Source organism: Ascaphus truei, chromosome 1 (assembly GCF_040206685.1).
Source record: "Ascaphus truei isolate aAscTru1 chromosome 1, aAscTru1.hap1, whole genome shotgun sequence".
Taxonomy (NCBI): Eukaryota; Metazoa; Chordata; class Amphibia; order Anura; family Ascaphidae; genus Ascaphus; species Ascaphus truei.
Window position 1 is genome coordinate 409,087,629 of NC_134483.1, and position 26,967 is coordinate 409,114,595.

General features: G+C 41.8%; 1 protein-coding gene across 7 annotated transcripts in view; it reads right to left on the bottom strand.

Moving 5' to 3' along the window:
- DCLK2 (doublecortin like kinase 2) overlaps positions 1 to 26,967 on the bottom strand; it is a 165,717-nt gene that overhangs the window by 114,255 nt on the left and 24,495 nt on the right. For all 7 annotated transcript variants that reach the window (XR_012803799.1, XR_012803800.1, XM_075613754.1 and 4 more), the window contains exon 2: positions 25,778 to 26,112. Coding sequence is in view for 5 of the 7 variants with exons in the window: in XM_075613754.1 (XP_075469869.1) it covers positions 25,778 to 26,112 (335 nt within the window). In the remaining 2 variants the exon portion in view is untranslated. The remainder of the gene's footprint in view (positions 1 to 25,777; positions 26,113 to 26,967) is intronic.

Consider the following 26,967-nt stretch of genomic DNA (forward strand, 5'->3'; position numbering starts at 1 on the left):
TAGTGTTAAGCAGTTATGGCACCAAAATGGGGACTGACAAAATTATTCAAAGGATCGAGTAATTCGGATATCAGTATTTGTCATGTATTATGTACCAGCATTAGGTTCTCAGTTTGGCCTGTTGACCTCTACCGGGTCCTATTTTGATGGAATATATGAAGGGGAGAGTTTCCAGATTCTGTATGAACATTTACACCTGTATAATATATCATAAAAGCAGTATTCTAGGTTTAAGGCTAAAAAATAAATAAGTGTGGTGGATTATATAAAATGTGAATCTCTATTTGCCCAACCTCCCACAACTTACTCATCAGTATTTGCAGTAGTCCAAATCAGGAGGATCAGAGATCCAGATCAGCAGGAACATTGACATGTCTCTGAATGTGTGTGAACACAAACACACACACACACACACACAATTCCAACAGCATTTTTTTTTTGTATTCTAGGTAACTCGAAGGTACAACTTCAGATGTGATCTTAGTTTACTGATGCTGTTATTAGGTAATTATAATTATGCTCTAAATCCCCCATATTCTTAATTAAACAATTATTTCTGAAGCACAGCAGTATATCATAATATTTAGTAAACTCAGTGTCTGTTTTTTACAGCATTCATTACATTTTTCATGACTTTCCCATTTCTATTGGATTTAGTTGGAGGCATGAGATGTAGGAGAACTTACGGTCTCTGGAGCTGCAGCTAAAAAGGCAAAAAAACCTGTAGCTCCGGAGATAGTGCTCCTGCGACATCGCTGTGTGGGCTCCAGGCTTTTTGGATCAGACTCCCCATAGCGATAATCCTCCATTCCTGCGGTCACGCAGCTGGTCCTGGTGCAAGAGACCATAAGTCCTGCTACATCTATAGTGATGTTTATTCAGTCATTTCCAATAACACCTCAAAAACATATAGATATAAAGTAAATAATCCAGAAATCAGGTGGAGCAAATAAAACAAAATGTCTCCAATTTCTATTGCATTTCTATACAAACTAATGCAGTGAAAATGATTTCCGGTTCATATAGGAGGTACTCGAGAGGTTAGAGGTCTTTGATTATGGTTTCATGATCACTAAAGAAAATAGAATGAATCTATTTTTGTTCTCTTTAAAGAATACTTTACTCTTGCATAGTCATGCTAGGGTAATAATGCAGTGCCAATAGAATGTACATGTACAATGAGCTTCTGCAAAGAACAAGGAGATAAAGCTAGTTGCCAATGTCAGCACTAATCAGGAATTCACACTGTAAACACAATGGGGGTCATGTTCAGTTTTGTGTCTGCCTTTAAGAGTTCCATTCTAAAGTATGGAAAGAGCCATCTAAAATAGTAGCCATTTTTGAATGCGTCCACTTTTTTTCCATACTTTTAAAGAAAAATAAGACATTTCTGTTTAGACAACCTGATAATTGCAGTCAAATCCTCGGCGACATTGTTCACAAGATACCAGTTTTGCATTCATCACAGTGTGTGAGATCTTTCCTTCCACACTACTGCTTTCGTTCCTTCTTTAATTGCAGGCAGCTGTATTAATCATACTAGAATATAGCATCAGATATAGTTTTTATCTTTAAGACGATAAACTGTAATTTGTGTTTGCATAGCAAAAGTTAAATAAAACAAAAATAGCTGAAAGCCTCAAGTCTCATTTCCCCAACAGGTGCAGCTTTCTCCCTATTCAGGCTGGGTTGTGTGCAATAGATATTTACTACAGTACTCAAGGGAGAAGCTCGTTAAAAGTGTATGTACTCTAGCTGCCTTAAGAGTCATCATGAAAGAGCAGATTAATTCCCATTGTATATGGAACTGCCTTAAAATAGCAAAATATTGTAATAAGGTACAGTAGTGATATAAATTTATTTGAATTATATTTATGTATAACAAAATGATTAAAACATTCTGTTAGTGAACACTTTCAGTTGCCGAGGAAAAGGACGACAAAAAGCCGCCTAAGAAACTTCACGCTATTTTAGTGGCATCAAAAAAAGATTATAATGAATAAGGGAAAGATAACAATTTTCCCACCATTAGAGCGTTAGAAGAAGGGATTTTTAAACCAATAGATTTTGACAAGAGAAATGTGATTTATAATGGTGATGTTTCACGGGGAAAACATTTGAAAATGTGATCTCTTTTTAAAATCCTTGCCAGAGGAAAGGTGGAGTCTCATTTTTATATATCTAGATCTATATATAAAAAAGGTGTACAAAGGTTCAGCTGTTACAGGGATGCTAAGCAACAACCGGAATGCCTCCTCAAGGAGAGGAGGAGACAGTGAGAGAAACAGCAAGGAGAGGAGACAGAGGGATGATGAGAAGGGAATGGAGAGCATTGTGCACATTGGGCAAGACTAGAGGGAGTGCTCAGAGAGCGGAGGAGAGACAGCAAGGTGAGCAGGAGGAGGAACCAGAGAGGCAGCAAGAAGAGATGAGTAGAAAAGGCGCGAGTGTAGTGTGCGCAGAGAGGAGCAGACACAGTAAGGCAGGGAGTTCAAAGACTGTAGAAGAGAGAGTGCAAAGAGGGAGCATGGCATGATGGAGGAGTAAGGTGGGGAAGAGGGGACAAGAGACTGCAAGGCATTACCGGGAGGGATTAAAAGAAAGATTAATGTTTCATTAATAATGTTTAAGATCTGCTAGATCAGCGTATGGTATGCCGGGTACAGCTAGTTAGGAGAAGGATGGTGGGCATTGGTATAAGAGGGTTCCTGCGCGCCATACTCCATAAGAGAGTCAATGAGACATTCCTGTGTCTGTATAGGAGAGATTACCAGAGGACATTTTATTGATATTTTGAGTGGGCAATCCTATTTAACTTTGAATAGGTGCACTGTAGATTGTTATACAAGTATTTGTACTGGAATATGTAATATTTTAATGTACTCAAAATCTGTTAAATAATGGAAAAAGCAATAAAAACATTAAAACAAAAAAAGTTGTAAGTATGCTATCAAATTAGTCGTACTTAGATTAGACTACCGGGTACTTAAAAAATAAAAAGAAATACACGTAAAAGGCAGGCTACACCCATTTTGAAATATCTCAAAATGTTAAAAATAAATTACAAGATGCTATACAAAATGAAATCGCAAATAAAATGGATATTACTTTTTGTTCTTAAGAGTCAGAAGGCAGACTTCTTTCATTTGTGATCATATTCATGACACAGAAGATATAAAGTCTGAAGTGCATTCAGATTCACTAATAGCCGATTTGGAATCTTCCTCTCCTGGAATAGCACAAACACTGGTTCGTGTTCCACACATTGTAATTACATTAACCTACAGTACTGTACTTTTTCTGTAAAGCACATTACGGTAGCTTCCATTTGTTGTTTTATTAAACTGGTTTACCACCCTTATACGGTGTGGTGTGTCTGTTCATGACGACGGATGTATGGTCTAATTAAAAAGAAATGGAGTTTGAAGTGGAAACCAGTTTACCTATAGAATGTACCTAGCATCTATTTTATTTATTTCAATACAGCCAAATCTTGCTTCAGGATACAGTTCAAATAACATAATATTTTTAAAGATTATTTCACTGCATTTTTTATATACAGTAGCAAAACCAATGATGACTTGAAAAGTAAAATATTCATCATTACAAATATACAACTAAACACACATCTAAATAGACAGATCCGTTACGTTTGAATATACAGTTTCATTTAGAAAACAGGAACCAAGAATTAATAAGTGAATGTGATTTCATGGAAGCTTAGATGAATGGCCGACTTACTATATTGTAATATATCATTAATACTTTGTCATCTGTCATATTAAAGAGGAGAATCCAAACCACTTTGCTTATAATCAGGCAGCACAATACACCTGCCAATCCTGTAATGGTCTTGCAACAGCTGCAAGCATACAGCAAAATCCATGCTGAGTCAAGAGGAAATGCCACATGAAATGCTGTTATCCAGCTCCAAGAGTCAATTTGCATTTTAAAGCAACAGCTATTAACATTCTCAAAAGGCTCACTCAACTGTGATTTCAGATTAAAACCAACATTGGAAATATCTAGCTTGTGAACCTCTATAAAAAAAAAAATATCTACAGTGTCAAATAAAATTAGTCAAACGTTTGGTCAAAACCATAATGGAGCAATTAATAGAGAAATACCAGGGGTAAAACACAATACTCATCACTTTATGTCCATTCTCAATCAAGATGCACACTTCCTCTTCTACCATCTGCCTTTCCAGTTAGCTGGCTTCCATTACCACAACGTATTAAGTGTGCCAACTTGTTTAAATCCGGTCGTATTCAATTCAAAAGTCTGAGCTGCATCCACTTTTGCACACTCTTGCTAATGTGGAGGAGACTTTAAATCAGTTATTCTTTATTACAGTTTTATGCATTTAATGACCAGCATTATACACACACACACTTTTTAATTGTTTTTATCAATATCTACTCTAGATGCTGCTCGGACATCCACGTTATCTGATAATTACACACAAGAGAAAGAACTCAGTGGACCCAGCATGTTAGTAGTACACGTGGGAAAAGTCACCCAATATGATGATTCATACAGGTTTTAGTCACTCGTTTATTTTTCAAATCTTTTTCAAGTATGTCCTGTGACATACACACGTATGTAGTTGCCCTTCCTACTTTAAAGAAAACCAGGTCTCTGTTTAGTAGCATTTATAATGCTGGTTTGTTGTATTTTAGATGTCAGCTCTGGGCATTTTTTTTCTTTTTCTTCAAACGATTGTGCTTCAAGATTCAGAACAAAAACAGGATGTGTTGATTTGCTTTTTGCAATTTCAGCTAGCAGGATTTCAAATAAACAGGTTTTGCAGGGCTCCGTTAACAAAACATTGACAATAAATAGCATGATGTATTAAATCCCTGATAATGACAACTGTCTGAATCATCATTGCAGAGCCTGCACATATTTTTTTAATAAATTGTTTTTCGGCTCTCTTCATGACTCGAGTAGTAATTCATTCTGCTTCTTTCAGACATTGATTTCTTTATTATTAACCTTTAAGATCTTCCTCTGCTCTGTTCAGAGCTGATGGTGCAGTTTCGTCTTCTTTTTTTACAACAAACAATTATTGATTTTCTGCACTATTGAGAGTACAAATGGACACGGAGACATTTCATTTTACTTGACCTGGAAATAGTAATGAAGTAGCTGTAACACCTGTTCCAATGTGAAGCCGTCTCAAAGAAATTAGTGTTACATATTTCTCAAATCATCTCACTCTCTAAAATAAAGCCTTATTTCAGGGTCTGGATGACATAAATGACAAGACATAGCGCCACGTTATTTGACATTAACACATTACTGTATATTGAAATAACTTGACACTAACCTGATCTTAATGTCATCAATCACGCCCATTATTTTTGCAAACTATTACTTTAGTGAATTGGGCATTACTTCAGGAGAAATAACAGGCATTACAGTTTTAGCTCCTGAACTAACAGTGTTTAGTAAACTTAACTCAGTCTGGTGCTGACACAAATGCAAAAGCTTTGCCTTGCCTTTTTATTAAAAATAATATCTTCCATGCATTGCCATTTTATTAATGACTGCTGACTTCACACACAGTGTACTGACCTAACAAAAGATCTATAGTTGTTTTATTAAAGTATCTATTTGGAGATCAGACTCCTGCTTTCAACAAAATAATAATACATGGTTTTTAAATTGTATAGCGCCAACAGTGTTCGCAGCGCTGTACATAGAAGTTTTGCCGGCACAAGTCCTTGCCCCGAAGAGCTTACAATCTATTTTTTTGGCACAGGGGCATACGGAGAAAGCAACTTGCCCAAGGTCACAAGGAGCCGATACTGTGATTTGAACCAGACTCCCCTGCTTCAAACTCAATCTCCCTGAGCCACTCCTTCAACACCTATAAAAAGGTTATTGTATGCATGTGTACACGCAAACACACACACACACACACACACACACACGCAAACACGCACGCACGCAAACACACACGCAAACACACACGCACACACATACGCAAACACACACGCACACACATACGCAAACACACACACACCCACCTCAGAGCTTTTTGCATGTGAAAAAAATTTGTTTTTTATTTTTGTAAAACAACGTTTCAGTCAACAGACCTTTTTCACTTGCAAATCGTCATGGAGTAGTGCCCTGTTTAGGCCACAATTTTATGGAAATCATTCCTGCATTTGGAGCTCCCAGATGTTTGATATATAAGTTCTTCAGTATTGGGTGATATCTTTTTTTTAATCCAAATAAAAAAGGTAAGAGATATAGATATATCTTAAGTCTGACACATGGCAGCTGTGGGAAGAATTCAAAAGGTTTTACCAGACTAATTAGCTGTTAATAGCTGCAAGCTCAATGGGACAAAATGTACCAGAATTTACACACAAGGTCTGTGATTTGGCTGCATAATGACAGATGGTGTGTTACACTACTACTGTATAATCGTCATTAAGTACTCTCGCTATTCAATGAACCCTTTTCTGAACTACAGCTGATTTCAAGAAAGGTCTGTGATTAAGGCCAAGGAGATAATGATTACCTTCAAAATTACATTTAGAAGTAAAAAAAGAAAGCTATTCAAAAATGTAATAAAGAGGTCAACCTATGGAGAAAGGAGAAAAAAAACTCTGGCAGTCACAAATACCAAATAATAATAATAAAAAAATAGCGTGTGCCGAGCACGCGCATTTTAAGTGAAACGTCTGTGTCTTTTGTCACTGTTTTGTTACAGAAATTGTATTTGTGATGATGTTTTTAATTAAAAACCAAAACACAGGGAGCATGCGTGACGGCAGAGTATGGTTATCTGACCTGAGAGCTCTGTGCCCCGCTTATAGACAATAAAGCAAAAAAAACTTTAAAAACCAACAAAAAAGCTCAGAAACATCTCTAAGAAGAGCAGCAGCAACTAGGGATGTCGAAAAAAATAGCAAAAACCCAGAGGAAGAAGGGGCTCCCTGAGTATTTCGGCAGCTCCAGGAGAAGCAAAGCGGATCCCACAATGGCGCCGATTTCAAACCAGGGCTCAGATACTGAGCATGAAGGAGAGGAGAAAGAGAGCGACAATCCCGAACTATTACAAGTTTGGATATGTGATTTCAACCGCCTCTATAAAGACCTGAAAACACTATTACAGGCAGAAATCAAGACGCTAAGAAAAGAAGTTGGCACTTTGGGGGAGCGGACCGGACACATAGAAACACAGCTGGACCCAACTACCAAAGCAACAAAGAAAAATGAAAAGAAAACCACCGATCTTCAGCTACAAATTAATGAGCTGAGGGAGAGACAAGAAGACGCTGAAAACCGGGATCGGCGAAATAATGTCAGGATCAGGGGAGTCCCAGAGTCGGTAGGGGACTGCGAGGAATTTATGCTCAGATGGCTAGAGACCCTGCTCCCGGAGACGCCCAAAGAGAAGCTAGAGATGGACTGCTGCCATAGGGCTCTATGATCCAGGCCCCTGCAGACTGAACAGCCCCGTAATATAATAGTGCAGCTGCATTATTATAGTACCAGAGAGGCAGTACTCCACAAAACTAGATCCAGCCGAGCAATAGAGTTTGAGGGGGCCAGACTGCTTATATTTCAGGACCTGTCCCCAACTACTCTCCTGCGGCGGTGAAATATAATCCCCATTTCTAAAATACTCAGGGATAAAGCCCAAGTACCGTTGGACATTCCCGTTCGGGTTAATGGTGATCCGGAATGGGAGGCCAGTCACCATGAGAGACCCTGAGGAAGGAGAGGCATTCTTGCAGAAGTTGGGCCTTAAGGGGACCCCCACCACCACAGAGGAAGCAGTGGAAGCCCCAGACCCCACCTGGTCGACAGCGGGAAGCTCACTCAAGTCCAGGACGGACAAAAGTTGAGGGCAGGGCGACTGACTAGCCCACAGTCCAGGATCACAGTTATTTGGTGGATCAGTTTTCCCAGTTTTAAGATCCCCCAAAAGTTGACTAAAGTTGACGCCAAATAGCTATTGAAGAGACTCTACAGTGGTGTGAGAAGAGGGATGGCGGTTTCCCCGAGAAACTCTGCAAATAACAGATTACTTACCTGGTATCCTTGCTTCAGGATCCGAAGATGGCGGCAGCCACGAGGAGATCATGGTTCCAGGCTGAAACGCAGAACCAGGAAATCCAAGCTAAGTGGGAGGAGCGCGCGCCTACCTCTGGTTTGGCGCGAAGCTGAATCCAAGATGGCGGAGACCAGATATTCCATGCCTTCAAGAGGAAGAGCACCAGCAGCCATCTTGGAAGGGGCAGAAATGACGCTGAGCGGCCGTAGAAGATGGCAGCTCGGGGGGCAGCGACGTCATCAGAAACCCAGGGAGGAAGACCGTCAGCGGAAAAGTGGCCGAGTCAGCGGAGAAAACGGGAGCGCAGCACGCCAGATACATCATTCCTGCACAGGCATTAGCAAGAGGGGAGAAGGGTAGATAGAAGGAGAAGGGGGGATACAAATAGAAGGAGAAGGGGGGATACGAATGGAAGAGATGTCATATCGGAGACGAAGGCAGGTTGCAGGGCAATAGTAAAAACTAATTATGTGGAGAAGGGAGAGCAGGGGTATAAGTAAGTTAGTGGTAAGGTAAATGATAGGTCGCCAGAATGGAAGGGGGAAGTGGATGAGTTGGACTAGCACAGAATAACGGAATGTGAGGCATGGGAGGGACAAGGGAAGTAGAGATGACATCCGAAGAGAGCTAAGGGGAGTAAGTTGAGGAGGGAAGAGAGGGAGGACTGAGAGAGAGGATATGGATGAGCGGGAGACAGCAGAAGAACAGATGTGGAGGAGGAGAGATTGAAGGGGAGAGGTAGGAGATAGGCAGAGAAGTGATAGGAAGATAGAAACAGCAAGTGTTAGAGAGTAGAAAGACAGAAGAGGCAAGTGATGAGAGCGGTAGGCGAGTATGAAAGAAAGTGAGTAAGAGGACAAGCTAATCGGCAGGCAAAGAAACAGGGGGAGCAGACCGGGTAGGGGGAAGGTGGATGAAGGTGAAGAGAGGAGGAGGAAGCAACAAACTAAGCAAAGTAAGTCGCATTTGGGAAGGCATTAGGAGAGTGAGAGATAAGAGGAGCGGTGAAATAATATAACGCAATAAAGCATAATAAAAGGCGGCAACAGGAACAAGGGGGAAAAGGGGAGTGTTAGGGGGGAGGAATTAAGCAACGATAGGAACCCTATAGACTCAGTGGAGAGAGAGGGGAATAGTCGCTATAGCTAAAGTTAAATTTGCGCAGTTTTGTAAGATGTAGAGGTAGCAGATATAGTTAGAGTTGCAGTTAGCAAAGGTTTTTGTTAGAAAAAAAAAAAAAGAAGAAGTGTTGGAGGCAGGGCAGGGGTGTCGGAGAAGAGTCTGCTCCGCAGTCCACATGGGCCTACGGCTTGAGCCTGGAAAGGATCGACTCCAGGGCTCCCGCAAAGTCCTTTGGGAGGAAAAGGGGGGAGTGAGGAAGGAGGACTGTACCCCACCTTGGCCCCCCAGAGCCCAAAGGCGATGGACTCAGAATCAAGATGGCTGGGCCAGGGTTCCGAGGACATTACTTGTATGTGTTCTCTGTGTGGTTGTTTGTCTGTCCCCACCCAATTTCCCTTTTGTATCTCCCTAGTCCCCATCCTACCCAGGCCAAACCTGCCCAAAGAGGGAGAAAAGTGAAGGAGTTGCCTCAAAGGTGGACAATCACAGGCACGAAATCAAGACATAACAAAGGAGCAGGTCAACAATGCAGCACAGATGAGTAAAGAAATAATCCTAATATCACATAATGTAAAGTGCTTCAACAGCCCCATCAAACGAAAAATTGCATTTAGAGACTACACCCGCAAAAAGGCCGATATTGTTTTCTTGCAAGAAACTCACTTTTCCCAGAACAATCACCCAAAATATTTAGACAAGTACTATAGGTCATATTATCTGGCTTCTGCAAGCAAAAAAAAAAAAAAAAAAAAAAAAAAAAAAAAAAAAAAGAGGGGTGGCTATCCTGATACACAACAGATTATCCCTACAAGTAGCTAAGACGTATTTAGATGCTGACGGAAGATACATCATATTATTAGAGACATTACAAGGTCAAACGATCACATTAGCCTCAATGTATGCTCCATGTGAGCAAGCCCCGGAGTTTTTCACACAATTCTTCAACAAACTACATAAAACGGCAAAAGGCAGTATTCTTTTAGCGGGAGACTTCAATAGAACTTTAGACCCTGACTTAGACAGATGCACGGGGACTAACCAACCACAGAAACAGGACGTACTAACAGTAACCCAGGGACTGAGCGATTGTCAGTTAATAGACATTTGGAGGGAGCAACAACCTATGAGAGAATACACCTTTTTCTCTCATCCCCACAATAGATACAGTAGGATAGATTACTTCCTGATATCAAATAGGGTGGTTCCGGTGGTCTTCCGCACAGGGATTCATGACATTTCTTGGTCAGACACGCACCAATAGAGCTGCGGTGCACACTAAGCTCACTGGACTGACCCGGAGCGAACTGGAAACTGAACAAGCTCCTACTTAAAAACCCGATATCAGGGGGGAAATAGGGGACAAAATTAAGGAATATTTTGCGATCAATGATGGGAGTGTTTCCTCACACTCCACACTCTGGGAAGTTCATAAAGTGACCCTTAGGGGAATTTTAATGAATTTGGCCGCCAAAAAAGAGAGGGAAAAAGAGTCGGATAAAGGAGCTGTGTGAGAGACTAGCACACCTCTCAGCACTTCACATAGACAACAAACAGGACGACACCCTGAAGGAGCTCTCGGACACTAAAATCAAACTAAGTCTGATGCTGACCTCCCAGGCCGAAAGTGTAAGTTTTATGAAAAAGCCAACAAGCCAGATACCTTACTTGCCAACAAGCTACGCAACAAGCTTCCAAATTATTGTATCTCATCAATTTGAACTCAGGGGGGACCTTACCTCCAATCCTAGACTAATCGTAGAGGAATTTAAACGGTACTACGAGACTCTCTACGATGGAGAGAAGGTCAGCCACACACAAAAAACAGGAGAGAGACTAAAAACAGGAGAGAGACCCAAATTGAGCAGAGGGGATAGGGTAGCGCTACAGGGGGACTTTACACTAGAGGAGCTAACCGAGGTAATAAAATCACTTTCGCCAGCTAAGGCCCAAGGTCCAGATGGCTTCTCAAATTTATATTATAAAAAATATCTTAAAATCCTAGCTCCGCACTTACTGAAATTATTTAATGAAATACTCGCAGGGGCCTCCTTCCCAGCTCAAATGCTCCAAGCATCAATCTCACTGATCCATAAAACTGGCAAGGACCAGGCAGACTGTAAGAGCTACCGGCCCATCTCCCTGATTAATTCAGACATAAAAATCTTCTCTAAACTATTAGCCAACAGGGTGGGTATCGTCCTTCCCAGATTAATACACCCGGATCAGGTAGGGTTTATCGGAGGCAGGCAAGCAGCAGACAATACCAGACTGATAATAGATGTGATCGATCTGGCCAAAAAACGAAACATCCCGTCAATAATATTAAGTCTGGATGCGGAGAAAGCCTTCGATAGGATAGACTGGCCCTATTTAAGAGAAACATTGAGAGAGTTTGACTGTGAAGGACGTGTACTGGAGGCCATACTAGCTTTATACAATGGCCCTACAGTGAGGGTACGACACCAGGGCTTCCCCTCAGAGCAATTTAATATTTGTAGTGGGACAAGACAAGGATGCCCCCAGTCTCCGCGGTTATTCGCCCTATGTATAGAACCTCTGGCGGCACACATCCGCTTAACCCCAGATATTTCAGGGATAGATGTAAAGGACCAATCCCACAAAGTGGCACTGTACGCAGACGATGTGATCCTGACGCTGTCAAAAACACTTACCTCTCTGCCCAATGTCTTCGAGATTCTGGGAAAATTCAATCAAATTTCGGGGTTTAATATTAATCAGACCAAATCAGAAGCCCTCAACATAAATCTACCAAGACCGGTAGAAACATTAATTGAAACAAACTTTCATTTCAAATGGCAAGCCTCCTCTATCAAATATTTAGGGGTATACATCACGAAAGATTATAAAACCCTACACAAAGCCAATTATCCCAAGCTGCTTAAGACTCTAAGAGAGGATCTTAGAGTATGGGCAGGGTATGGCATTTCCTGGTTTGGGAGAATTCATAGCATCAAAATGAATCTCCTGCCAAAGGTGCTCTACCTGTTCCAGACCCTGCCGGTCGGTACCTTTAGTTCATGCTGACATCCTCTCACTACAGTCTGGAATACTGAATTTTATTTGGAACAACAAATGCCCACGAATTGCGAAAGGCATCCTAAAAAGGCCAACTACGAAAGGGGGGTTGGCGGTACCTTGCATGTTGGCATATTACAAAGCAGCCCAATTGAGCCAAATTGTCCAGTGGCACTCAGACCCGTCCTTGCGGAGATGGGTGGCACTGGAGAGAGACTGCTGTGCACCAGTAGAGTTGCACAATTTAATCTGGTTACCCAAAAGATGTGGAAACACAGCCGGGACGCTGCTACAGGCCATGGCGAACTCTCTGGCGGTATGGGGGAATGCTAAATTAAGACATAAGCTAACAACCAAACAATCCTTGATGACCCCGTTATTAAAAAACCCAAATTTCGCTCCGGGGATGCTTAGTAATAACTTTCTAATTTGGACACAGTCGGGATACAAACGACTAAAATTTATTAAAACATTTGCACAAATTAAAATCAGAAAGAGTTACCAAACACTGAACTATTTTGATACCTCCAGATGAGAGCTTTTTACAATAAATTTCCAATTCGGCCAGCAAGAACAAATTTTGAGCAGCTGTGTTCTAGAGCAGGGGGGCGCAAACTTTTTTCCCTGCGCCCCCCTGCCGGCGGTCCCCTCACTCCCGCGCCCTCCCTAACCCCCACTTACCTACGCTCCGGCCATGGCGCCGCAGGAAGGAAGCCACCGGAGCCTAGGTAAGTAAAGGTTTACAGAGGCCCTGCAGCTTCCCCGGCACTTAATTTAAGTGTCTTCGGGAAGCGCGCGGGGCCTCTGTAAACCCCGCGCCCCCCCACCGACAGTCTCGCGCCCCCCCTGGGGGTCATGCCCCCCAGTTTGCGCACCGCTGTTCTAGAGGAACGGACACAAGGGGACTTACTTCTAGGATGTACAGGGAAGTAATCTGTCCTGAGAGGACTGACGAACTACGACTTAACTACATGACGAAATGGGAGACTGATTTAGGGGAGACACTAGAGGACGGGGACTGGGATCACATCCTGCAAGCTGCAGCCGAAAGCTCCGTTTGGTCAACGTTAAAGGAGAACGCATATAAAGGTCCTCATGCGCTGGTATCACGCCCCACTAAAACTCTCTAAATTTGTCAAAGGATACTCTCCGCTCTGCCCGAAGCAGTGCGGGGAGGTAGCCGACTTAAAACATATGCTGTGGTCTTGCCCGAAGGTGGTCCCGATTTGGGAATACATTAGGGAATGGATACAAAGGATACTCAATTTGGAGATCCCCCTGGATCCGTGGCTGTTCCTTTTGGGCAGGCGGACCCAGGGATTGTCAAAGGTGGCACACAAACTGGTTGCGCATTTTGCAACCGCCACTAGCTGTGAGATCGCAGCTGTATGGAAACAGAATGAATTACCAGTAATCCCCAGAATCAGGAACAGAATTTGGCACGTTTGCCACATGGAACAGTTTACTAGTTGGGTCAACGACAATGGCTTAAATTTTCTAAAAGTCTGGGCGCCGTGGCTTGCCCAGACAGATATCCCCGTGGTAGATGCCGGCACAATCTTGCATTAATAACTATAAATGCGTTCTCCGGTGACATAGCAGGACCCATGACCACTTAGCTACGAGACAGGTAGGACCTACCCTGCGACCAGATGACGGGGGAGCAAGGAACAGAAAGTGACCGCTCAGATCATCGCAGCAGAAGAGGCAATAATCATCAGTTTCAGGGCCTTCCCGTCCTGTCCCTCCCTTCCCTTTTCGTGTGTACCCTTTGTTGTCTTGTCCCGGTCATGTAGGTCACGTTTGTCCCGTCCCGTGAGTAAGTGTAGTATGTCCAGTGAAGAACACGTCGGAACACTATCCCAGAGTATACTGGGATGGTTAGAATACCTGTATGTGTATTTTGGTACTAAACAGTGGTCTGTGTCATATTGTATGAACTGTAAAACCAAATAAAAATTTCAAGTTGAAAAAAAAAAAAAAACACAATTTCACTGAAAAAACACAAAGATGTTTGAATTAGAATGCGTCTTTTAGCTAGTTGCACTTCTATATTTATAGAAACTGTGAATTCTTTGTGTGTCCCTGTGTGTGTCAGTGTGTGTTTGTTTGTGTGGTCTCCGTGTCCTGCTGTTGGTGCACCGGTACCTTCTGCGCAGGAGCGCCGAGCCGGAGCCAGCCCCCCCTTTCTCCTCCCCCCGGCGGAGGTACAGAGACACGGCGGACGGATCCAGACCCGGCGCCTTCCTCTTCACCGGACAGGGAGGACGAGCTGTCCCTGTCTGGGTCCCCCGGCCCGGAGCAGCCCCCGGCGTAGCTGCGGACACGGCAGCCGGATTTTGTGTGTGTCCTCTCTCCCCCATTGATGCTGCCTTCATCCTCGTTGGTGAAAGCTGGCAAAACTGCTGCGGGGACACAGATGTGTGTGTCTTGTCTCCCAGTTATGGATCCAGCGCTGCCTTCATCATCGCGGTTTTGTGTGTGTGTCTTCTCTCTCCCCCACGCTGCCTTCCTCCTCTCCGGTGACTGCTGCTGTTGAAAGCTGATGTCCTCTTCTGCCAGCAGGGATGTCACATCCGTCACCATGCAGTCCATTTACTGCCAGGGAATTTTAATCATGAGGTAGGTGTGCGCAAAGAAGTTTCACTTCATAAGAACATCATTTAATTGTGACAGAAAACCAAGAAACCTAAAACAAGTATGCAAGCCCTAGCACCATCACGCAGGAGGTGACGCGCATGTGGCACCAAATAGAACATCAACCTGATAGTAATGAGCCAGAGAAAGTACATTGTAACAAGCTTTCACAAACAGAAGAGGGCAGAGACCCAACAACAGCAACATCAATTAGACAAAACACTAAGGCTCTATCTTTGTGTTTGGCCCTCCTCAAGCTGGAGGTGATCAGCGAGTCATCATAAGGCAAAGAACGGGCCAAGAACATTGCCGAGTTTTTACAGTCTGTAATCTGATTTGTGCCGAGTGTGTTTGTGGAATCTCCTCTTCCATTCTATACCACCATTTATCTCGTCTTATAATTAAAATTCCTTATTAGTCAAACAGCCACTTATGATACGGCCGCTCATTACATTGTTCTTGTTGAACATAAAAGCATTCATTTTTTTTTAAGGATGCAAAGGTTTAATCTGCAAGGAAGACATGGAGAAAATAAAGTAACTCGGGGCGCCTTACTTACACTAGACGAGACGAAGGCCAGACATCTATAAGAAATCTTGAGGTGGTTGTTGTGTTTTATTTTGCAGGGATCATTGCATACTAAAATGTTACCTTAACTAGAAAACCCGTCCAGTTCCCATGTAACCTTTAACTCCAGGCGCTTCATCCGTTTCCCTGTCAGTGCTTTATATTTTTTATAGGCACGTTGCTGATCTATTTCAGTTTACCTTGTTATATTGATGGGCCTGTTACAGTAAAATGAATGGACATATTTGAGTAGCAAATTTCCCTGCAGTACTTCTCATCACACAGTATGGGCAATGTCGGGAGACAAAGATATTAGCCACAGGCTGAAGTGAATGTCAATTGTCTCATGTGGAAATAAAGGTAACATAAATCACAGTTTGCCTGTATGACTCATGTACTTCTATTTATAAACTTGAACCCTATGCATAATCTTTACTCCAGTTTAAGTACAGTGATGAAGTCAATTAAAGGATTTGCTTTGTTTAGACAACCCCCCCCCCTTCCTCAGAATTCCTTGAAAGTCAAATTATGTATAATAATTAAAGACCAGATCATACAGGTAGGACATCATATGCATTTAAAAAAAAATAAATCATAATTAAATATAGGTAATTCAAGTAGCGTTAACTACATTTACATGTAGTTTTCTCATAATTACTCCAGGATATAAAAGAAAAAAAAAAGGAAAACTTGTCCATATATTACCAAGTGGTGCTGTGCCCGAAGACACATTCTGGTGCTAGAAAACACATTACGGCTGAGACCACTAACAGGCGGGAGGTGGGAGGGGAAACAACTGTCCTAGGCCCAGTGTATAGAGGGGCTCGACTTCATTCTGTTGGTCTCTTCCTCACCGCTGACTGAATGGGTCCACTGGTCAGGTAATGGTGCTCTCATCCCTTCATGTCAACAACTTCAACTGGCTATCCCCCCCACTCAACAACTCTGCCAGGGCCCAGGTCATGACTTGAGTACCAAGCCTGGTAAACCCAAAAATCGACAAACCTGCTTATGGCTCATTCCTTTGAACAGACTGCAAGGTGTCTTGAAGCAACCAGAAGATTTCTTATAGCACTGCTTAGTTTATATGGGCCAATATATGTGCGGCTTTAATTTCAATATTTCCAAAGATGATAACATTAGGTAGTATTCTGCCACTGGGTTAATGTTTACTTTGCTGGGAATTGCTGAGTGAGTGGGTAAAACACGGATAATAAACGGATCATAACAGAGAATGGTTCGTGCAAGACAAAAAGAAATATAGAAATACAAAAAATGTTTGTTTAAAAAAAAAAAAAAAAAGAAGAAATCCACAAACAGCAGAACAGCACTGTAGAAATACATTTTATAATACAAACAGTCCAGCACAGTTGTATATGCAGTTGAATTATTGTTGCATTACTCTAACACAGTGTGATAGTCATGAGATTAAAGGCGGATGGCTTGGGAAGATGAGAAGCCAGCAGCAAAAGTCAACAGCAATCAAGCTAGAGCAAACTATTTGAAGTGTGCATTTGTTAATACAAGCATAAACTTGATATACAGTAAGTTAATCAGCAATCCACCCCATTACCACTCCAAAAAAAATATGACAGTTTATATCTGGGTTTTGTGGTCTTCCATAGCGCAACTGGCTCAACAATTTTATAATTGGTTAGAAAAACAAAAAATGTGGTGAAGGGCAGGTTATAACGAGAAAACCAGCACAGATTCAGCCAACCAACAACATGAACATCACTTCTCCAATGCAACGTCCTCACTGCCGATAAGCTCACTGGAGGCTACTGAATAGGGTTACACAGGCAAAACTATGGTAGACCTGTAAAAAAAAAATATTTGTATAGTGCTAAAGGTGTACACAGTGCTGCACCTAGATTGTAAGATCTACAGGGCAGGGACTCGTGCCCGCAAAAAAATATCTATTTTTGGTGCCTGAGGCACAGGGAGATAAGGTGACTTTCCCAGGGTCACAAGGAGCCGACGCCAGGAATTGAACCAGGTTCCCCTGCTTCATACTCTGTGTTATTGTTTTTAGAGCCTTTACTCACTGAGCCGCTCCTTCGGCCCAACATTAAAAAACATTCCCCTGTGTGAGGGAAACATCACACCCGCCCACTCCAACGTGATGACATCATGCCCCGGCACCTGACACTCAAAAATGCAGAAGACACAGGTCCCCACCTCCAAAAGGAAACCTGGCTTGAAACGCCCTTTTCACTCCCTGTGGGATTTCTACCCTCAACCGAAACACCGTGTCACACTGTATGACAGAGTTCATACGTCAGCCAGGGATTAGAAATAAAGTGTGTTGCTATTGTTTTAAGACATGGTATCTGTATAAAACCTGAAAACTGCAGCCACACCAATGTTTTACAGAGAAACAAAAAGGTGTTGACTAAATTGAAACTTATTCAAAGTACAAGAAGAAGAAAAACAAGTGTTTATTTTGGGAATGAGAAGTGCATAAATCCGCAAGGGTGTGAAACATAAAAACTGATTGAATGACTAGTACATTAAAATAAAAAAATACAATACAACAAAACTTTCAAGAAAAACCAGACCGTGAGTGAGTTACAGTACACTCCTACAGTATGTACTATCTTGTTGTGAACAGGAACGGCCAACACCACCTCATTACACAACACCATGCAAAACCGATGACACAGGTTGATGAAATCGTTACAGCCACAGATTTCTGCTGGAACTGTGTGTATATCTTTATTTATATAGTGCCATTAATGTACACAGCGCTTCACTGCAGTAATAAATAATTCAAACACCACAAAGGGAATAAGCGCTTCAGACATAAAAATAACATTGGGGAAAGGAGTCCCTGTGTCGAAGAGCTTACAATCTAATTGTTAAGGAGAAAGAACGCACAGAGACTGTAGGAAGGTGTTCAAACAGTTGCTAAAATGAATGCAGATTCCCCCTTTTAAATGTCTAGCTCTCCAGTACAGATATGGTCTACTAAGAGGCAATATTAAATAATCCAGGTACTTTGCGTACCATACACAACGGCAGGGGCGTAGCTATAGCCCGGGCAGCCCGCACTCTTGGGGGGCCCGCTCTCCTCTGTCAGTGGCACATTGCAGGCCCTGAGATACAGGCAGGAAGCACAGAGGGAAATCCCTCCTATGCAGGGTGCGGGGCCCTGAGATGCAGTAGGAAGGATAGAGGGGAAATGCCTTCCTCTGCAGAGCCTCCACTGGTAGGTCGCGCCTAGGGAAGGGGGCAGGGCCTCAAGTAGTGCAGTGTGGGATTGGAACTGCAGCCCAAGAGACAGGCTGGGAAAGGTGAGAGGGAGGGGAAGGGTTAAATCACAGGGGTAAGTAAAGAGAGAGCAAGAGCAAAGAGAGAGAGAGAAAAAGAGGGCAAGGAGAGAGAGTGCAAAGAGATCGAGAGAGAGCAAAGAGAACGAGAGAGAGCAAAGAGATCGAGAGAGCAAAGAGATCGAGAGAGCAAAGAGATCGAGAGAGGTAGAGCAAAGAGAGAGAGAGAGAGCAAAGAGAGAGAGAGAGCAAAGAGAGAGAGTGAGACATGAGGGGGAGAAAAGAGAGGACACACGAGGGGGCCCTGAATTTTTTTTTGTCCTGGGGCCCGCACATGTCTAGCTACGCCACTGCACTAAAGTCTTAATAAAGAATGATTCAGTCTATAATGAAGGCAATATTATAGTGTGGGCACAAAGAATATATCCATGAACGAAGAAAAGTGATAGTTCACACTAAATAAATAGTTTCCATCCTTAACATGTGTTGCACAATATCTTGAGCAAAAATCTAAAAAGTGCTGTAGATCTCAGAATGTGAAACTTAAAATCACTGCAGACAAGCCATATTTAGTACAGAAGTGGACCATGTTATGCTCCTGGTCATGCTAGGGACTGCAGAGGACAGCCAAGAGACTTCTGATAGGATCTGACGTCTGGAGGGCTCTTTGGCAAGCACAGAAGTTCAAAAACCCTATGCTTTTCACTGTCACTGCGGCTTCCTCTGAGGAAGCCGCAGTGCTAGTGAAATGTGTAGGTTTTTGGACTTCTGTGCTTGCCGTAGCCAACACCATCATTTCGTTTCCCTGAGCAGAGGCTCCTTTGGCCTGATGCTCCCCGCATATAGGGCACGGTGCGCAAGCGCCCTCTAGACTTCGGATCCTATAGGAAGTCTCAGCTGTTCAGAAGGGAGAAGTGATTGTTTGCAAGAAGGGCACAGGTATCTTTTGTAATGCCCAAGGCTCGTTGATATTGGAACTTCTGGCTCGTTGATATTGGATAATCTTTAGTAATAAGCAGTTTTCTGCCATGTGAAACCTTCTGGTGCGGGAAGACAGCTTAGGCCGAGTCCCCAGTGGCCGCGGCTGTGCGCGCTACAGCGTGCGTGGCGCAAACAAGATACAGCCCTCTATGGGGCCGGGCCCAGTAGCTACCTGCACGCTCCTTTAGAAAGCCAGATGCGCGACCGCATTTTGTAAAGACAAGGATTTTGTCTTTTCTTGTGACGATGACATCACGTGGTTTCCTGTAAACCAATGAGAGCGCTGATGTTTTAAAGCCAATCACAGTGAATTACATTTCAACCAATGGAAGAGCATGTTCCGTCATGGCTGCGCCCCCTCATCGTGCGTCCCATCGCAGAAAGTTAGTGAATGGCGAGTCCACTGATCCCAACTTTTACGTGTGCATGCGCTGCCAGACGCTCTGCCGCGCGCATGCACACGCTCACTGGGGCCGCAGCCTCACAGTCCATTTATATGAAAAGTCTGTAATGTATTCCAGTACCAAAGGTGTCTTACGGCAGAACACTACTTACTAAATATGTCTCACTGTCTTTATCCTTTATAAGATTAGAAGTAGTAACTTCTCTCTGCATCTGCTTTATTTGCTGTGCTTGTTTTTACTTGTGTGTATCAGAAAACCTGTGTTTTATTTCATCTCACCCGGCCTCAATAACTCATAGCCTTCAGTACATATTAGTTTGTAACCTTGAAAGGACTTCAAGCACAATCAACAAAATACATATCCCTTGCATGTATGCTAGTAGTAGACAGTAGGGCAGTGCTAGTCACCAGCTGCTTTAGCTCACATTGCTAGAGCTGTGGCCTAGAAAGCCGTGGTTGTGGGTCATTACAGTAGGTTGGCACCTTAGAGTTGATAAGCCTATATAGTTGGTATGGAAATCATTTTAGGAAGTTTGGTATGGGAGTTGTTTAAATATACGTTGCATATACATTAGCATATCTAACAGCCAGGTACTTCAGGTGTGCTCCTTTTCAGTACAGGCATTTTCCGGCTAAATAGGGCAGAGAGAGGAAGTTATAGAGCCGGTTGCTGGGTAAATAGACACTTTATATCCAAGAAGAACAAGAACTGAAGATGGGATACATGAAGTAAGATGGGTGATTGTGCTGCGGAAAACCATCAGTACCACACAATATAAAAAAAAAAGTGGAGAATGCAGCTTCAGCCTCTTTGCCTCACACTCATGCCATACTCCTCTGGCAGGAACATCCTCTAAAAGCAACTGTGAAGCTATACAGTTGACGGATATTTTAAATCTCTCTATAAAACACTGCCTTTTTTGCATGTATCGCTTACTAAATAAGGATCTCTGCCTTATTGTAACACTATTTACATTTTATGTTAGTCATTTGAGTCTGTTATTTTTTTTTTAATTTTTATGTCTGTCATTTGCCTTGAAAAGGTATTGGTATTCAAAGTAACAGAATGACTAACAATTATACTGATCAACAGGAAATTAGTGATTTAATGATCAGCAAGATGTACTGTAGCCTCAAATAAAAAAAACTAATTCAGGAGGCCTCTTTCTAAAATCAATGTCTTCTACAGTAGCAACATCAACTTGCTCTGGCAAAACAAAAATGGAAGCATTTTATGCTACCTTCCAATGAGTCAGATTAACTTATTTAATGTTGGAGGGGCCAACAAATAAACAATATTTATTAGCTATTTCTTTAGTCCTGGGGCACATATTTATTTCTGTATCAAAACTTGCATATCGGTTGATTATGTTATACACCTGTCCTGCTGCAGGGTTCTGAAGACTGAAATCCAAGCTTATAGTTAGGCCTTGTTCAGGGTGCAGGCTTCGGACGGAGGGCGTGCTAACGTGCGAGCTGCCGTCGGAAACAATGTATTCAAATTGAATATTGGTTGTTAGGGTAGCAGCTGCACTGTCTCCGAAGTGCGGAGTTGACGCTGGCTACAGTTTCAATAAACAACCCAAGTCGTTTTTTGAAGCTGCAGCAGCGTCACTGGGACCTCGGCAGCCAATGAAATCATTCTTGAGAATGATTTCAAGACTGCAACTTCGATCCCTAAGCTGAGGTCTGTAGCCCCGCCTCCTCAACTCTTGAAAAAGTCTGCTGGGGAGGATGTGCACACATCGCCCAGCAGACTGCCGCTCGCACATGCGAACGCCCGCCCTCCAACTCCTGCCTCTGGCACCCTGAACAGAATACAGCACACATACAGTACTTCTCTAAGAAGTTGGCAATAGCTGGATAATGCATAAGACTTGGGGGATGACTGTTTAGAGTAAGGGAGAGTACAGAACGGTTTTAATTTGTCACTTTTTAGTATTATAATGCATGTCCATTTATGCATGAAACCCATTGTAAAGATCTCTACCATCAATGTGCATTTGAAACAATATTTTCATTGTTTGCAAGACTGCAGTAGCATAGATAACATTCATTTAGAATGTAATAACTTTGCACAGCGCACTAAAATTTATGAAGATAAAGCAACTAGCATAACCATATTATGTATTATACATAACATGAAGGCTCACAAAATTACTAAAGATTGTACACACGTGCTACTGTATGTTATGCGGCATCGGGAACTTGTAGAAGGTGAGAAGAGGTGGATAGAAAGTGGTAGTTGATAAAAAAAATCATAGCTACTTGCTCCTAGTTTGCCTCTCTCAGTTAGTGCTGCAGAACAGACGATACAAATATGCACACAGTGCCCTTGGGGGTCAGTACAAATTTAACATTTAATGCAGGTCGACTGAACCCAACAGATTAAAATAACCAGTATAAAAGAAGGTATAACCTAAACAAAGTCACATGTAGTGACAGTCTAGGACTATACCGACAAACACGAACACGTGTAAAGAACTAGCTACAAAAATAACTACACAAGCCATACAAAGCATGATCAAATGGCAATATGAAGCATAAAATAAAAATAAAAAAAGACCACAGAGGGGAGGGGGGGGGGGGGACGGGACAGATGCCAACAGTGAAGCTGGAAGCCAAAGATGGTGCTGGTATAACAGTCTGGACTGCACCTTCACTCAGTAGTTTGTACTCTCCGCTGAAGCTTCCTGGTAGCTACCCCAGCCAATGGGTGTACGTGCTGGAACAGCCTCACGTGACCAACACATTTCACAACAGCATTCTTTGTCAGGGGGTCATGTTAGAGGCTTTCCACGCGCCTTAAGAATCCCATTCAGCAAATAGAAAACAGCTGCATGAAACGGGCAAGCGCTGACACGAACTACTGATATGTTCACAGTGTCAGTACAATGTACTGAGCGCGAGCACAGACTCATTCACAAACATTGGTAAATGAGAACATAATAAATATGTAAGTGCATATGTAAGTGCTAACCTGTGTAGCTCTGATTAGCTAAATAACCCAAAAGATCTCCTAATCTACAGGTGGCATAAATAAACACAAACAAATATATAAGAAAATCAGACTAATTCGCATGTGCAATCCTCCCTCATAAATGAAGTTAATGACAAATATAAACAGTGTATACATAACACTTAAATTAATGTAAGTGACAAAGAGTGATGATAACATAACATGAGGAAAAAGTGACATAATGCATGAGTGAAAACACTAATATTATTATTACTAATAAAAGAAAGAGTCATTAAGGTAGAAAATGAAAATACAGTAAAAATGTTTCTAAAACTTGTTTTAAAAAGTTATTATAAAAAACATTGTTTCAAAGCCAATATGTTCATGACAGACATCATTGAAAACAGAACAAACAAGTTTTTAATCTAAAATAGTGTACCTAAAAGTCAGGCATTTGTACCACCCAAATATTACCTAAAAAAAAGGAGCTAATTCCACAAGTTCATTGAATCAGTGTGGATGTTTGGACCCAAAAGGTATAAATCCAGAATTGCTCTCGTTTTAACAGGTGTAAATCCCTATTACCTTGTCTTGTAGAATAGGGGATGGATTCAATCCCCATAATTTTAACGGAACTTGGATCACATTTGTGAACGTCCTTAAATTGGTTAAGGAGTGGTGTCAAAGGCTGACCTTTATCTATTAATACGGGGATATTTTTTATATTTCTCAAGTGTTCAAGTATCCGCAGTTTAAGTACCCTCTAAGCTTTACCAATATACTGTAAACCACATCTGCATTGCAGCAGATATACCACGTGTGGATACGCAATTAATAAAGTTCTTTACTGGGTACTTTTTCTGGGTCACTGTTGAGATAACCTGCTTGTCTGTTTTCCTGCGACTGCATGCTTTGCATCTGCCACACTTATACTTCCCCATTATTCCTAGCTGGGTTAGAATATTACTGGGTCCTTTATTGTGAACTTTTAGTTAACTTTAGTTAATAACCCCTTCAAATTCTGTGCTTTTTGAAATACAATAAAATCGGGTTTGGTTTTCAGCAAGGCACCTAGAATAGGGCCCAAATTAAGTACATTCCAAAGCTTACATAAAGCTTTTCTTATAGCACCAGGTGCTTTATTGTATTGAATAATGAACACTGGCGCTTCTTTCCGTGTGCTCACTTTTCTATCGTTATGTTCTGCATTGGATATAGTACCTAATGTTTCTTTTTTCCCTTTTTTCTTTGGCCGATACTGTAGAAGAGATGTTTGTTCAACTTTTTTGACCTTAGTGATTTATCAATAAGGTCCTCTTTGTATTCCTTTTGAAGGAATCTATTCTTCAAAAAGAGTACCTGTTCATTGAAATGCTGCTCATTGGTGCTATTACGTTTTAGTTGCAAAAATTCGTTATAGGGAATATTATTGACCCATTTTTCATCATAGCAGCTGGTGGGATGGAGGTAGACATTAACATTGGTCTCTTTAAAGTGCGTCTTTGTTTGGACCTTTAGATTATCAATGAAAATGTCTAAAATCAAGAAAGTGAATGCTAGTGGTGCCACTGATTTTCAAATTAAATTGATTAGCATGAAGTGCCGTAACGAAATCCAAAGATGAGGCCTCACTGCCTTCCCATATAATGAGGATGTCATCAATGTACCACCTCCACAATTTCAACTACGGAGGAGGCACACTGACGACATGGAGAAATTCCCACTGACCCATATACAGGTTTTCAAATTATGGGGCAAACGTTGTCCCCGTCGCTGTTCCCAAAATTTGTAAATAACATGTGGAATCAAACAAAAAAATAGATGTGACTCAAAATATAAATTAAATTAAAAATATATGCAATTCTGAGCCAGTGGTATCTGTTGATTGAGCATTAAAAAAAAATACTCAACAGCTTCGCATCCCTTGGAGTGAGGGATACTGGTATACAATGCCTGTACATCAAAGGTGGCCAGCCTATATCCCTCACTCCAAGCAAACCCATCCAGTACCTGCAAGACTACAGTCGTGTCCTTGAGATACGATGGGAGTGATGCAACTAAATGTTGTAAATAAAAATCCAAATAAACCAATAAATTGGACGTGATGGATTTAATACCTGAAATAATAAGTTGACCGGGGGGGGGGGGGGGGTGAGGGATTTGTGAATTTTACGTATGTGATAAAATATTGGGACTGTAGGGATAGGAATGAACAAGAACTAGAGAGGGGGAACCAGTTGAAAACCCCTGCTAAAGACTCATTGGAGGCTGGGGTTCTTGACAGATGAAATGATAGTGTACAGAGCTTTCCAAACGTCAGATTTCTTCTTCAGTACCCTGAATGCACAGGTCTCTGGAACCAATACAGCTACTCGAACTTTAAACCACATTATTTTGCTCTGCAATGTTTTGTCTCTAATTTGCATGCCACTTCAATTACATCACATAGTCAGAGGATAGAGCCTGAAATAGAAGGTAAAATAAAAAAGAACTCTTATGCCTCAGATTTATTTTTGTAGCAAGGGGAGCTACCTCAATTAATATATCTTGCAAATAGCACATTTGCCTTTAGTTTGCAATGATTGTTCGTAGCAGCCACAATGTGAGTGTAAGTCAGTGGATTATGTAGCATAAAATTGGCCTGTGTGTTAACTATTGAGGTTTTATTACAAGATTAATCATCGCAACAGATGTTTAGAAAGCATACACCATATGCATCTTACCGGTTTTCCATCCAGCGTGCACAATCTCTTGACAACGCCTGAATCTAACTTTATAGCATCTGAGATGTCTGTCAGGACTTGTTCAAAGGAATGGGCTGTCTTTTTATTTAGAAGAATTCGGACAGCTTTCCGCGGTTTCACTCCACTTCGAATAACGGTCACTAGCTTGGGCTTGACGAAATCTTTGCTCTCCTTCATTTCATTCTTCAAAGCTGTTAAAGAAGACAGGGACCAAGCAGATCCAGTTCTTACATTACCAGACCAGTTTGGGTTGGCCGTTTTGTTGTAGTCAACTTTTCGATAAGACTCATTTGATGCACATACATAACTTTCACCTGAAAGAAAAGGAAAGAAAAAAAATGTTTGAATGCAACTCCACTGAGATATGATAAAAAATTTTTTTTAAGTATTGGGGGGTATCCCGCCATTCAAAATGAACCAAAGTGGAATTCTGAGTATTGATGTTAGTTAGCGATTTTTCTGCATTAGAAGGATATGGTATACTGTAGGAATATTTTCTGGATTGTCCAAAAAAAAAACAATTACTGTATGAATCTTTTTTTGCTAAAAGCAATAACAAAAGAAAAGAAAAAAAGTGTGATTACCCCTATGCTGAAATAAGCAGATTAAAGCAGAACTGAAAAAAGGTCAACAAAATGTAGTTATTTGAGACATTTCCCTAAAACTACAACAGTTAAACATTGCCTTTGGCTCATGATGGACATGTGTCTTTGAATTTTGATATTTAGCATAAATGTATGCACAGAGGGGTCATTTTCCTTCCCCGTCCCAATAAAGGCAAATGTTAAATATATGTAGCTGTGTGTTTCCCTGACATGAGGGAGTGCAACTAATAGGAATTCAAACCAGGGCAAAATTATTTAGTCATACACTCGCTAATGTTTGAAAACCGCAAACCCACCTATAAGATTTTTTGTTTGAATTGATTCTTTTATTTTAAATAGCATTGGAACTAGAAAATCCCCTGGACCTTAACCGCTCTACTTTGAGCACTGGGTACCCCCGGTTCCTGAGATACTTACCAGTGTCTCTGCTCCCTCATGGGGAAACAATATGGCCACCAAATCTCACGAGATACACGAGCCAATGTGTTTTACATGAAGGAGCACTGGCACAGACAACTGAATGTATCTCGGGAATCACGGGATCCCCGGAGATAAATGTAAAGC